Here is a 13,471-nt window from a genome sequence, read left to right on the forward strand (position 1 = left end):
TTAAGAGTCGTCAACAGGCTCATCACAGCTATCTGCCAATCACCCATTCCTACCACCCTTCTGAGTAATACCCCTCCCCACCTTCTCACTATATAGAAGGGTCTGGTAACTTCTGTTTCAGTGTATCTGAAGAAGTGTGCATGCACACGAAAGCTCATACCAAGAACTAACTTAGTTGGTCTTTAAGGTGCTACTGGAAGGAATTTTTTTGTTTTGACTAAGTATGGTGGTCCAGGAAGACAAATGTGACCATTATTCCTGTTTCTTTTCCCTTTACAGCTCTTGTATGATAGCCCAAAAGCACGACAGGAAGTGGATCATCATTGGCGGGCTTCAGGCTGTCCACACATCGTCCACATCCTGGATGTTTATGAGAACATACATCATGGGAAGAGGTGCATCCTGATCATCATGGAATGGTATGAAGATAGAGCTAAATAGTTAGCTATACAAAATACATTCTGGAGATTTACATCAATACAAATGACAAAATTGACAAAATTTAGCCACAGATAAACATGTGAGCCAATAGGCTTTCTTTTTGGGGGTTTTTTTTAAGCTGAGGAATGCTAGAAAATTAATCAAATAATAGATCTTATTCTAATTGCCCCTGCTAAAATTTTTGCAGTTTTTGCTGTCACCTAGTTATCTTGATCTGCCAGAAGAAAAGACAGGGTAGCAATGGTTGAGCGACCTGGTATGGATAGTAGTAGAGGGGTAATAACCTCACTCCTCAAAACTAGCAGTACATAAGCTACTGATTCAATACTGCCATCTCCACATGGACATAAATTGTTCTCCAGTGGAATGTGGCTTTACAGAGTTTTCTGGAATTATGGGGGATGGGGGGCCCAAAATCTTTTTAAAAAACAACAACACAGAACCTTGGGGAAGGCAAGAATGTGCACTATTCTTCGTTTGTCTTTTCTTTTATTATTCTCTGTGAGTGACTATTGTTCCACACACAGAATGCTAGTCCAGTCCAAACCATTCACTGCATTGACTTTGATCCGTGACGGCACATGTTCGCGTGAGAGCAGAGTCCATGCTGGCCCTGAAGAAACAATAGCAGCACCTTGTGGCGATCCACTCCCTTTCAGAAGTTTGCATTGAGCTCAACCTTGCCTAACGTAGTAGGAAGCAGATATAAGAACATCCCTGTAGGATCAGACTAAAGGCCTGTCTAGTTCAGCATCTGGTTTCCTACAGTGGCCAACCAGAAAACCCAACAAGGCAGAATTTGAAGGGCATAGCTCTCTCTGCTCTGTGGTTGATGCTGGTGTCTGATCTGGTTGAACTGCATATTGCCATTCAGTTCATACATTTCCAGGGTGGTTAATCAGGCTTGCAAGAGGAGAGAAGAGAGGAGTTAAGCTTGAAGGAGGCACTAATGCCCAGTTGCCATAGGTTAGAGAGAGGCAACAAATTGTCAGAGAAAATAGAAGGTGAGGTCTTAGCTGTGCTGGAAACAGGATTGCTTAGAATCATAGAATTGTAGAATTGGAAGAGACTCTGAGGATCATCTAGTCCAACCCCTTACAATGCAGGAATATGCAGCTGTCCCATATGGAGATTGAACCTTTGTATACGGGGATCAAACCAACACCCCAACCACTAGGCCACACTCTGGCTCTTGTTTGTTTGGACCAACTTTCTCCAGACATACTAGGAGGCTAAAAATTCTGCTGTTAACAAAGAACTCTGTTTTGAAGCACACCAACCAACTTCCTGAATAAATAATGTTGATATTCCCCTTGTGTTGCCAGGACAGGCTTTTCGGGGTTTTATGTTTGTGAAAGCTCCTGTAAAGACATGATGATCCTGTGCAGACATGATCTGAGATGGTGAATAAATGAATGTAGTTGAACTGCTGTTTTGGCAAGCTCTCAAAAACCTGGAGGAGATGCAGAGGGTGGAGCCAGTGCTGGTGTGTTGAACCCCCCCTCCCTCCCTGCAATATATTGTTCAGAGCCAAATTTGTAAGCTGAACACTGAGTAGGTACATAGGAAACTGTCTGACTTGCATCAAAATCAGTGGTGATATAGGCAAGCGTAGCTTCCCATATCTTTGTTCTAAGGGTTCCATTTCACATCTTGGCCCAAAAAATGTTTGCTCAGATCACATTTTTCCTCTTTATCATTATGTGGTTTCTTATGCAGAGTTTTGATAGGGCTGGCTTTGACTCTATCTTTCATTTGTGTGTTATCTTCCCCTCCTTTTGCTGCCTCTGTTGTTTTTCTCATACTTTTCAGAATTTTGATGGCATCAGAACAACAGGGATTACTCTTTGCCTTCCTGCAGTACTGTCTGATGTGCTCATTTCCAGTAGGGTCAACAAAGAGCAGTGATTCAGCTTTCTCTGAAGAGCCTGCCTCTATATTAAAACCGCAGGCTTTAAAGCTTTTTTGTGCTTTTTTTTTTTGTTTGTTTTCTTCCTGCTCATTCATATGTAGGTTCCATTCTGCACACGGGCTACCTTAAAGCCCATTAATTTCAATAGGATTTAAGCTGTGATCCTGTGTGCTTTAAAGTAGATTAAATCCTATTGACGTTAGTGTGATTAAAGTAGCCTGTGTGCAAGATTGCAACCTGGTCAAGAAGCAATGTGGTAGGAAATATATATGCAGTGCTTTTTTTCTGGGGGGATGCATACTCCTAAACATTTTGTGAATCTAAGTTTGGCCTCATTGAGGGGCAGTATTTCAATATGAGTAGGAAAATGAGAGTACCCCTAAACATTTTTTTAAAACAACAATACTGTATATATGAAATTTAATGTAACAAGTGGCTGAACTGAAGTTTACAGAGATATTGCTATGCCTGTATCTGAGGAGTAGGCAAAGGGAAGATTGCTGCCTTCCCTCCCATGTACTTTTGCAGCCTTGCTTTCCAAGTACAGTGGTACCTGTGGTTACATATGCTTCAGGTTACATACGCTTCAGGTTACAGACTCCGCTGTAACTCCGTTACAGACTCCGCTAACCCAGAAATAGTGCTTCAGGTTAAGAACTTTGCTTCAGGATGAGAACAGAAATCGTGCAGCAACGGCGCGGCAGCAGCAGGAGGCCCATTTAGCTAAAGTGGTGCTTCAGGTTAAGAACAGTTTCAGGTTAAGAACGGACCTCCGGAATGAATTAAGTCCTTAACCTGAGGTACCACTGTATCTGAATGGTCCTAGAAAGCACCCCAAAGCAAGCAGGACACTTTGAATCCAATCAGCAACAGCTACAGAACAAGAGTCGTAGTTTCTTTATATCAGAGCTGTTTTTTTAGGCATTTGAGCAACTGTGAGGCAAAATAGTTACTGAGGCCTTCATCTATGTCATAAGGCCATAGTAACAATGTCTTGGCTGCCTTTTAAGGATAATAAAGCTAATATTAGAAATGCACACAGCAGATAGGAAGTGGAAACAGCAGTATTCGTATATATAAAAACCAAGCTACTGAGATGGGAACCCCTTTGTGCTTGCATTATGAATCCTCTGTGTGTTTGCACTTTGTTCACAGCATGGAGGGAGGGGAGCTGTTCAGCAGGATCCAGGAACGAGGCGACCAAGCTTTCACCGAAAAAGGTACAGCATTAAATTGTTTTTTTTTTTTCTCTCTCTCTCTCTCTCTGTGTGTGTGTGTGTGTGTAAAGAGCTTGTAGATCAGGTGGGGGGGCTAGTGGCTTTTTGTCAGAAAGAAAACCCAGATCAGTCTGGATCATATAATTTGGAGGGGAGGTGTACAACTCCCTCCTCTGTCAAGCTGCAATGGCTAAGCAGTGTGGAGCCAAGCCATTCACATGAAAGGGAGGCCCTACTGTGCTTTGCCCAGGAACTCTCAGCAGCTTCTTCTTCCCCAGGCACTTTGAGGAAATGGGAAGGGACTTAAAACTTCACAAAAGATTTTTTTACAATTTTTTAAAAGTATCATTGGAAATATAACAGGTAACGGGGGGGGGGGGAATGTTGTCAGTCAACCGTAACAATGAGAATATTCCACTGATCCTGACTTAAACACATAATTTAATATAGGCAGTCCATGGGTAGAATTCAGCATCACACTGTGTTGAACGTTCTGTCTGCATATGTATGTCAGCTAGCCATATAGAACAATGATTCCCCACCCCCTCTCCTATGCACTGTTGGGGGCCTGCCAATTGGATCTCCAAGACCCAATTATGAGAGAGGAAGCCCCATTGCACAAACAGAAGTCCTCGTGCACGGTTTCTGCCAACAGGCTTTAGGTGACTCATGCCCCATATGTCCAAACTGGTATCCAAAGCAGACTGACGATTATAAATTATACGTTCAAACATAGAAAGTGCAATGAGATCTTTAGATCACTGAGTAGTAGATGGTAGGTGTTCATCCTTTCTGCTTTGCATTTTACGTCTCTCTGCTCAAGTCTGAGGGCTCAAATGACATTCAGAACCTTGCTATCAGTTTAGGTGTGCCTTGGTTAGTCATACCATAGGAACAAGTAGTGTATACTGTACGTATGCACCATACATGACTTTCTGGTCATTTTTATGTTGCCTTCTAGGAAGGGTGCTGCAGAGCAGGAGAGTTTAAGATGTGTGGAGGCATAGTCATTTGCAAAACCCAAAACACAGCTGTTGGGGCTAATTTTAGTTTTTCCCCTGTCTTGACACTAGCCCTGCAAACAAACAAGCTAGTTGCTAGTCAGAAGCATTGCCTAGCTGCATATCTCTGAAGTATGGAGGGAATGTTAATGTGACCTTTCTCATGAATTTTTATTTCTAGAGGCCTCTGAAATAATGAGAGACATTGGAACAGCCATTCAGTATCTACATGGGATGAACATCGCCCACAGAGATGTCAAGGTGAGGCTTGAAAAGTGCCTTGGCAGAGAAGAGAAATGCCTAACCCATAGCAAGAAAATGGACAGTGGTGACTTGACACAGGCCATGTTACTACATTGAGAGGAACTAGTGTGTCCCAGTTTTTAATTGTGCAAAGAAGAACCATCTTCGTCAGGATCCCAAGTATCTTCTAAGTATACAGTTGTCCAGAAGCTCAGTGCATTTTTAAAAGTCTTATTGAAGAAGGCCTGATGTTTATTTAAAATCTGCATCACCACATTGCAATCTACTGATAATAAAATACAAACTTGATGCTGGGCACCACACCACCTATCAGCCTAGAGGAACAGAACAAAGCCTACAGTTGAATAGAACTTCTCCCCAGAAACCTCTCCTGTTCAGCCTCATTTTATGTTTCTCTCTTGACACCATCACAGCCAGAAAACCTGCTTTACACATCTAAAGCGAAGGATGCAGTACTGAAGCTTACAGACTTTGGATTTGCCAAAGAGACGACGGTGCAGAATGCGCTGCAGACCCCCTGTTATACTCCCTATTACGTAGGTGAGTCTGCATGTCCCCTTTCCCCCCACTTTTCTCTTTAGTTGTTAAGTCCAGGGGGAGAACATGATTGTGCTTTAGAAAAAAACCCTCCCCACCTCCCACTTTCAGATCTCTGCAACAGTCAGGCTCCAGGCCGTCAGGTACCAGAACCAGGGTTAGGATCTTGCTTGCCAGATCTGGTACATGGTTCAAAACAGGTAGGATAGCGGGCTGGATCTTAGGCAGCCATGTCCTTACCCAAGAAGCAAGTTGATCAGGCTGAGGAACATGTTATGAGGCTAGGGCTTCGCAGGGCCGAATGAGCAGAAATTGACCCAGGTGTCTGATGACTCAGATGGGCATCTTAGATGGCACCATCAAAGCACAGTGCTCAGTCTTCCCAGCATAGAATGAGAGCACTGATGGCTCAGGAAGTCAGGAGTCAAAGCCTGAGCATGGGGAACACCAATTCAGAACACACACACTTGCACAAGATGTAAAATACCATGAAATATTTGTCAAGCTTCACCAGCACCCATGGGGTTCAGGTACAAATGCTTAAAGTATTCTTTCAACCAGTAACAGCTTTTTTAATTTAAACAAATGCAAATATTTGTAGTTTGTGATCAAAATAAGAGAAACTGACATTCACAGTTCTTTTGGTTCTCTTCCCCATCCCACTCAGCCCCAGAAGTCCTTGGTCCTGAGAAGTATGACAAATCCTGCGATATGTGGTCTCTTGGTGTCATCATGTACATTCTGTAAGTGTGAAGTGGGGGAGAAATAGATTAACAAAGTTGAGCCCTTAACATGTCATGTATGAATAAACACTTCCCTTCTATCCCAAACTACACCCATCCCCAATCAATGGTGTTTTAAAATGATGTTTCCTTTTATGCCACACTCAGATAATTAGTCACTGGGATATTACTCATTCCATCTGAAGAATCCACAGACATCTGGGACTGTGCATGGGACTACTGAAGATGTGGGGAAGGTCAGGGAGGAGACAAAGATGTGGTCATCTCCCACACAGTACAATTTCTTCTCTACATCCCACTCTTTTGTAGCTTGTGTGGATTCCCTCCTTTCTACTCCAACACTGGCCAGGCCATTTCTCCTGGAATGAAGAGAAGAATTCGGATGGGGCAGTATGGATTTCCAAATCCTGAATGGTCAGAGGTATCTGATGAAGGTAAATGGATTCCCCTGTGTACTTTTTGGTACTTGTGCATCAATGGGGTGTGTGTTTAATGTTTTAAATATTCTGTGGTGAGACTGGCCCAGCATATATGCTACTTGGAGATCTCTAAAATAAAAGGAATGTAGCTCAGTGGTAGAGTGTCCACCTTGCATGCATGCATGCAGAAGGTCCCAGATTCAATACCTGGCAACTCCACATAGGGCTGGGAGAGACCCCAGTCTGAAATTTTGTGGAGCTGCTGCTGCCAGTGGATCATACTATAGACCACTGGTTCCCAATTTTTTTTTATACACCTGAACCACTTGAAGATTGCTGAGGATCTTGGTGGACCACTTCTGCCTGTTGTCTAGCAATTGTGATTTGTGTGCTAGATGCTAATGTTGCTATTGCGGACCACCAAAATGATGCTTTTGAACCACCAAGGGTCCATGGGCCACACTTTGGGAAATCCTGTTGTAGATAGTACTGAACTAGATGTGCCAATGAACTAACATGATAGACTTCCTAAAAGGTTTTTTTAAACCTCCCAGAGTTTAAGAAAAGTAAACATCTGCCTCTTACACATTATGTAAAGAAGTTTCAGAAACGCAAAATACCATTAAATTAACTCTGCTTCTCAAATACCATTCCTTCAAACCCAACACTTACATTACAGTGGAGATAAAAAAGTGCTGCACCAGCAAAAAAAAAGTGGGCAGGAATGGGATCCCAGTAACAACAACAGGGCACCATCATGACTTCTGTGGTATTTTCCTTGTCTATTGAACTGGCTGCGCTAGTGCCTTGTTGACATGTGCTACAACTTGAGTAACACCTACTGCTTGCAGGCATGATGCTCCCTAAGCAGATTTTGTAGCAGAGGGATGAGGCAGCATGTGTATGGCATCGTGAGTAGCCTACTGATGCACCACAGTGGAGTCATTTTGCCACCTCCGGGCCGGCTTTGTTGGTACAATCATAGGCATCTGATAGTTGCAGCTGATGTACATAACGGGTGAGCCATCCTTAGTTCACAGAGAAGCTGCAGCAATTACCTTGATGCAGGTCACACTGTACTGTCACAACTATGTTTAGCAGTAATAGAAAGCCCTGTCATCCATCTAACACAAGAAATCCTGCACACCCCCAAATCCTGTTTCCTGTTAGAAACTCCAGCTCCTTTCTGAGCTGTCCTAGGGATAGCTGCAGGGAAATGTTGTGTCCTGCTTGGCCAGCAGAAGGAGGTTTACAGGACTCCTGTGTAATCTTGGATATGAGCACCTCATTAAGAGAGTGAGTTGAGGGAGCGGGGAAATGTGTGGGAAATGCCTCCCCCTCCTGCCACCCTGAGACACCCGTGATCAATCAGAACCTCAAACCTAAGTTGTTGGTCACTACAGTCATTGTTAGGAATGAAAGTCACTTTACCAGTGTTCCTAAGTCAGAATTGAAGGGCTGATTCAGGTACGCATTAGTCGGAGTGCAGATGTGAGGTATCCAAAGTCAGACCCGTGCGCTCCAAGGGTTTATTTCAAAAGCATGGATCAGTACTCCACACGTTATTTGTTTAGCAGAAATTTAGAAGCATAAGCCATTCCTGCATTTAAAATTCTGCTGATCTGTTATGTCAAAATCAGACTTCACTGTGCTCCAGGCTCGGAAAATGTCATGGATTCTAAACTTTTTCTGGACACAACATAAGACCATGGCCCCATGTGAAAAGTGAATCTGTGGGCACACAGACATGCACTTCCAGCTGAACCTGTGAATGGAGCCTATGTGTTTACAACAGTTGTGCAGGCAGGCTGTGTTCACAGGTTTGGATGAAAGTGTAGGGGGCGGGGCCTGCTTCTTCTTCACGTTTATTTCCACAAGGATGAACATGTGACCAATGCCTACATATCATGGGACTAAACCAACTGTAGAAACTTTGTATAAGATGGTACAGATGTTTTGCCTGCAGTCCTAACCATGCCTATATAGAAGCAAGCTCTTTTTAACTTGGTGGAACTTCTGTATAAACCTGCTTAGGATTGGGCAGTCAAATGTGGATCTAAATACCTGCAGCAAGGAGTATTTTTACAGCTCAGCTTATGAAACTGTTTAATTCTGTAATTTTGTTCTTTCTCCTGCTTCACACCTTTCATCTCTTTCGCTCTCTCTTTGCAGCTATATATTTATTGCAATTATTTCTACCCCATGTATCAGGATGCAAATCCTTCCAAGTAACATCAATGCAATTTAAAAACACACTGTAAGGAATTACAACATTTAGCGCGTCATAAGGATCCTTCTCACTGGCAGCTGGTGACAGATGGCTTTGTGCAGAGAAGAGCTAGTCCAGGCTCCTCTCAGCACAGGATCAGGCAATCACACTCTCTGTGAATCCTTCCCATGGGGTAACTGGTAGTTGGCCTTATGGTGGGCAGCTGGAGCAGGCAGGGGTAACTTCTTCACCTGGCCTGTCATTAAATAAATAGTATATACAGTGGTACCTCGGGTTACATACGCTTTAGGTTACAGACTCTGCTAACCCAGAAATAGTACTTTGGGTTCAGGATGAGAACAAAAATCATGCTCCGGCAGTGCAGCAGCAGTGGGAGGCCCCATTAGCTAAAGTGGTGCTTCAGGTTAAGAACGGACCTCTGGAACGAATTAAGTACTTAAACCGAGGTACTACTGTATGTGGTATACAGAAGGCCCAGGTTTGATCCCTGATGATTCCAGGTAGGGCTAGGAATGTCCTCTGTCTCAAACCCCGGAGAGCTGCTGCCAATCATTGTAGACAATATGGAGTTGAATGGGAGAATCCAAATGGATGGACTTGGTATAAGGCAAGTTTCCCATGTTTTATACAGTCATTTGTAAGTGTCAGACTTTCTTCTGACTTGATAGCAGAGGAAAAGTGACAGGAGTTCAAGGGTCCTTAATAGTTTGAATTTTGTAGGATTTTGTCATCGATGTTTGTCTTTTTGCTTTTCAGTTAAGCAGCTAATTCGTCTGCTGCTGAAGACAGACCCAACAGAGAGGATGACAATTTCTCAGTTTATGAATCACCCCTGGATTAATGTAAGTCCTGCACAAACGTGTGTGTGTGTGTGTGTGTGTGTGTGTGTGTGTTGGTGTTGTTGTTTTAATTTGGACACAAGGCTGCCTGCTGTGGTAAGAGGGAGTATAACTCATTTAACCAGGAGTCTGCCCTGTATAAAAGGGATATAATTTCCACTCTGCAGTGTGAGAGAACTCTTGGGGGTGGGGTAAAATTTCCCTGTCAGTGGCAGTCAAGGACACTACACCCCCATCCCAACTGCTCCAGGCTAGCATTTTCTGTTCAGTGCGCCATGCACACGCCCTCCTTCCCTCACTTATAAAAAAAGCCATGTTACCTCATCAGTGTAGGATTTATGGAGGACTATTATTAGACATTCAAGGCACCGTCGTGCTGAACTGCTCTCTATTGATATGAATAGAGAGCCTCCTGCTTTAAGGGCGTTCTTGGTCTTTGGCACAGATCTGGAAACGTTGGGGTTATTGAGTGGGGCGATAGTGGAGGTTTATGTGCAGCACTCTAAGAAAACAACACCAGAAGCTGTTTTTAATGGGTGATGCTAACTAAAAGGCCATGGCAGGCTCTCATGTCATAGAATTCTTTGCCTCCAGCAAGAAACAAGCCGCTGCTAAGGCTACAAATCTGAGCAGTTTCAGGGCAGCTTTTCTGTGTATTGCTAGGCAGGACTCACTGTGCATTTATTGTTTCTTCATTAGATTTCTATTCCCTTCTGCCATTAAGGTTATATCCCTCTATATATGTGTCTATATAAAAATATAAAACAAATAAAAAGGAAGGGAAAGAACACAAAGAAATTAAATGTCCCTAAATAATACATGTATTGCCCCAAAGAGCAGCTGGCATGCAGTTGTTGGGGGTGGTTAACATTTTTAAGCCTGTGGGGAGATCTGGATTTTTGAGTAAGTGATGTGGGCACCACCCGCTCTGATCCTTCTCATTCCCCAGAGCAGCCACAGTCGTTCTCCACCACAGTCATTCTCCACCACAGTCAGGCAGAAAGAGAGGAAGCACACATGCAGGCACACACACTTCACTTTTCTCAGGGTTCTGGGGGAAAGATTATTAATCTGTGCAGTGAAAACAAGAGGAAGTGGGGAAGAGCATCACTCTCCCTCCTTCAAATTTGATGTGCTTTTCAGGGGACAAAAAGTAGCCACCCTCATGACCAAGGCGCAGTGACTGGGTGTGCCGAAAGAGTTTGAGGGTGCCAGGGGAAGACCTCAAGGGCACTACTTCACCCACAGTGCCACACTGGCAACTGCAGCTCTAAGTGATAGCATGCAACCTCCTAACAGCTGCTGGTCATTTGGCCACTTAGTGGACCAGGCAAACCTCCACACTGAATTAATTCCTCTCATGACCCTGCCCCCAGACCCAAATTCAAAGCAAACACGGTGCTTCTGTTCTACTGCTTTTACTCCATGCATGACTATACTAAAGTCAGAAAAGTTAATTAACCTACACTGCACTTGCCTTCATTCATAGATCCCAAAATTTATTAAATGCAAAGGATTTTGTCCTTACTAAAAGTCATTTGTAACTGGTTTGGAAAATGAAGCAGTAATAAATGTAAATACCTTGATTGGGTCACACAGATTGGATGCTATACTTGATGCAAATCTAAAGTGAAAAGGAGGTGTTTAAAGTAAGTGAGAAGCAGCTCTACCATGTGCTGACATCTAAACAAAAATGTGGTTGAAAAGAGAAATGCCTTGAAAGCTCCTGGGATTGTGTGCTACATAGAGACAGTGGTTAAATAGACATCTAGATGCCATCTCTATGAGAACAAGTAAAGTCCCAGTTGATGCATCATCTCAGCCTCAGTGACAATGTGTCAAGGTAAATAGTTAAGCAGGTGGACAAGTTAAGTGTACATGCAAAAATGTTCTTCTAAACTAATTGGTTGAAGTAGAAGTTAGAGGAAATTAGCCAGGAGTATATAAGTAAGTGAAGTTGTGAATGAGCACAATAAGAAGTTGAAATCCTGGGCATCCAAGTTAGCTTCACCTGAAATGCTATTCATCTCATGTTCAGGGCCACCTAAATAGGCAGAGCTGAAGGGTTTCCATGCATAGATGAAATGGTGCTATCAGGAAGAGGACGTAGATTTGTTAGGGAGCATTCTGGGGAACCAAGCCAGATCCATATAAAGGGATGGGCTCTGCTTAAACCAAAATATTATCCGTCTGTTGGTCTTCAGTCAATTCAGATTTATTGCTTATAAGCCATCACAATATAGAACACAGGTGGGGCTGTTAAATATAAGACAACAATATTGAAGTGTATTATTCACCACCTTCCGTGCATGACAATCATGTGTTATGGCTGCAAAACACAAGGCTGAACACACTGCAAGTGAGCTTAACAGATTCTGGTAAGCTGTTGGGGGAAGTCAGGTTCTCCCTACACACAACCTAATAAAATAAAAAAAAATTAGCCTTAAATATTGTTCAGCTCAGAGACCTGGCGCTTCCAAATCTCAGATGAGCTAGATTGCCTCCAGAACTTAATATCAAAGAAGTGACAGAGCATGCCCTTTTGGTAAAGTTTACATAGAAAGGAATGGCAAAAGCATAAAGGGAACACTCAGCAGCACAGAGCCTGGCAGAGCCTCTTAACATCCCACCAATGCAGTTTTAGTCTCTCTCCTTTCCCTTTTCCCTTGGCAGATAACAAATGCAACAGTAGTTAAGCAGGCACTGCTGTTAGGAGCCATCTTGCAATGGAAAGAACGAATGGAGTTGCAGGGGCGATGAATGTACATGCATACTCTCCATCTGTCATTATTTTCTCAAAGCACTTTATAAACACTAATTTATCTTTGCAGTCCTCCCTGAAACATTTGTTTCTTTTTCTATATTTAAATAACCTAGGAAGAAAGTAGAATACTGATTTGACCAACATTCCATACAGTTGGCAAGGCTCAGGATAAAACACAAAAGGGATTGTCTCATGTTTCTTGCTGATAATTCCCAACCACATTCATTTAGACACATTTGTGTTACCTAACTAATTGCCTTTATATATTGCCAGTTCTCTTTGTTGGTACATCTCCGGTATAGGGGCCACTGGATGTAACATTTCCCTCCGGATCGATGCTTGTGGAAGGATTCTCATGAGGTATCTCCATGAATAGAAACATGGAGTCAAAATGGGCCATCTTTGTGGATTTCCTGGAAGGATCCATAAGCAGGATGCCAAGGGTACAGCTTACTACAGAAGTATGTCCAGTGGTTTACCTGTCAAAGTTAGTCCTTCCCTCAAGGGAACCTGGGAACTGCAAAGGAGCTAGGGATTGCTGAACATACTGTTCTCAGCAGCCACATTAAGCTGCGGTTCTGGCTGCAGAGTAGGATCCATGGCAGCAGAATCTGATTTGAAAGCACTTTGTGGCAGTGATACTAATAAACAAAGAGGCAGTACAGATAACTCACAATATAGGTTCCTGGCCATCGTGTGTATAAGCAAAATCGCGTAAAGCCAAAACACCCTCTAGAAAAGCAGGAAAACACCATTTTTTTAAAAAAATAGCTGCACTTACCAGTGTGGGGCAAATGCAGCCCTCAGTCTTGCTCTTAGTTTTCCTCCTTCTCTCCCCCACTGGATACTTGCTGCAAATGATATGAGGACCGGGGTGGGAGGTGGGGATTGACAGGTAGCCAGAAGATGTTTTTGCCTGTGGTTAAGATCCAGAGGAGGGTTGCCTGTGCACATCCGCTGATGGTGATGGTTTCTTTGTCAGAAACATTGTGATTGGCAGCTGCAGCTGTTTCTTGCGCTCATCAAACATTTCATTGTAAAGTCTCAGAGTGTCTGTAATCCCACGGATGATCTTGAGGCTGTGTTCCATGGTGGGGTCAAACT

The 13,471-nt window shown here is 43.2% G+C and overlaps 1 protein-coding gene and 1 long non-coding RNA gene across 2 annotated transcripts in view; one reads left to right on the forward strand and one right to left on the reverse strand.

The window, feature by feature from the left end:
- The window catches only part of MAPKAPK3 (MAPK activated protein kinase 3), a 72,518-nt gene that overhangs the window by 52,699 nt on the left and 6,348 nt on the right, over positions 1–13,471 (forward strand). Inside the window, exons 3-9 of the mRNA XM_083726633.1 lie at positions 280–419; positions 3,509–3,573; positions 4,753–4,832; positions 5,249–5,375; positions 6,040–6,115; positions 6,425–6,549; positions 9,521–9,606. Of these exons, the coding sequence (XP_083582759.1) occupies positions 280–419; positions 3,509–3,573; positions 4,753–4,832; positions 5,249–5,375; positions 6,040–6,115; positions 6,425–6,549; positions 9,521–9,606 (699 nt within the window). The remainder of the gene's footprint in view (positions 1–279; positions 420–3,508; positions 3,574–4,752; positions 4,833–5,248; positions 5,376–6,039; positions 6,116–6,424; positions 6,550–9,520; positions 9,607–13,471) is intronic.
- Positions 5,403–13,471, reverse strand: part of LOC310838863 — a 71,192-nt gene continuing 63,123 nt past the window's right edge. The window contains exons 4-5 of the long non-coding RNA XR_014561182.1: positions 6,001–6,113; positions 5,403–5,803 (exon numbers count right to left, since the gene is read on the reverse strand). This is a non-coding gene — a long non-coding RNA (uncharacterized lncRNA). The remainder of the gene's footprint in view (positions 5,804–6,000; positions 6,114–13,471) is intronic.

The sequence above is a fragment of the Podarcis gaigeae genome (assembly GCF_964106915.1).
Source record: "Podarcis gaigeae genome assembly, chromosome: 2".
NCBI lineage: Eukaryota > Metazoa > Chordata > Lepidosauria > Squamata > Lacertidae > Podarcis > Podarcis gaigeae.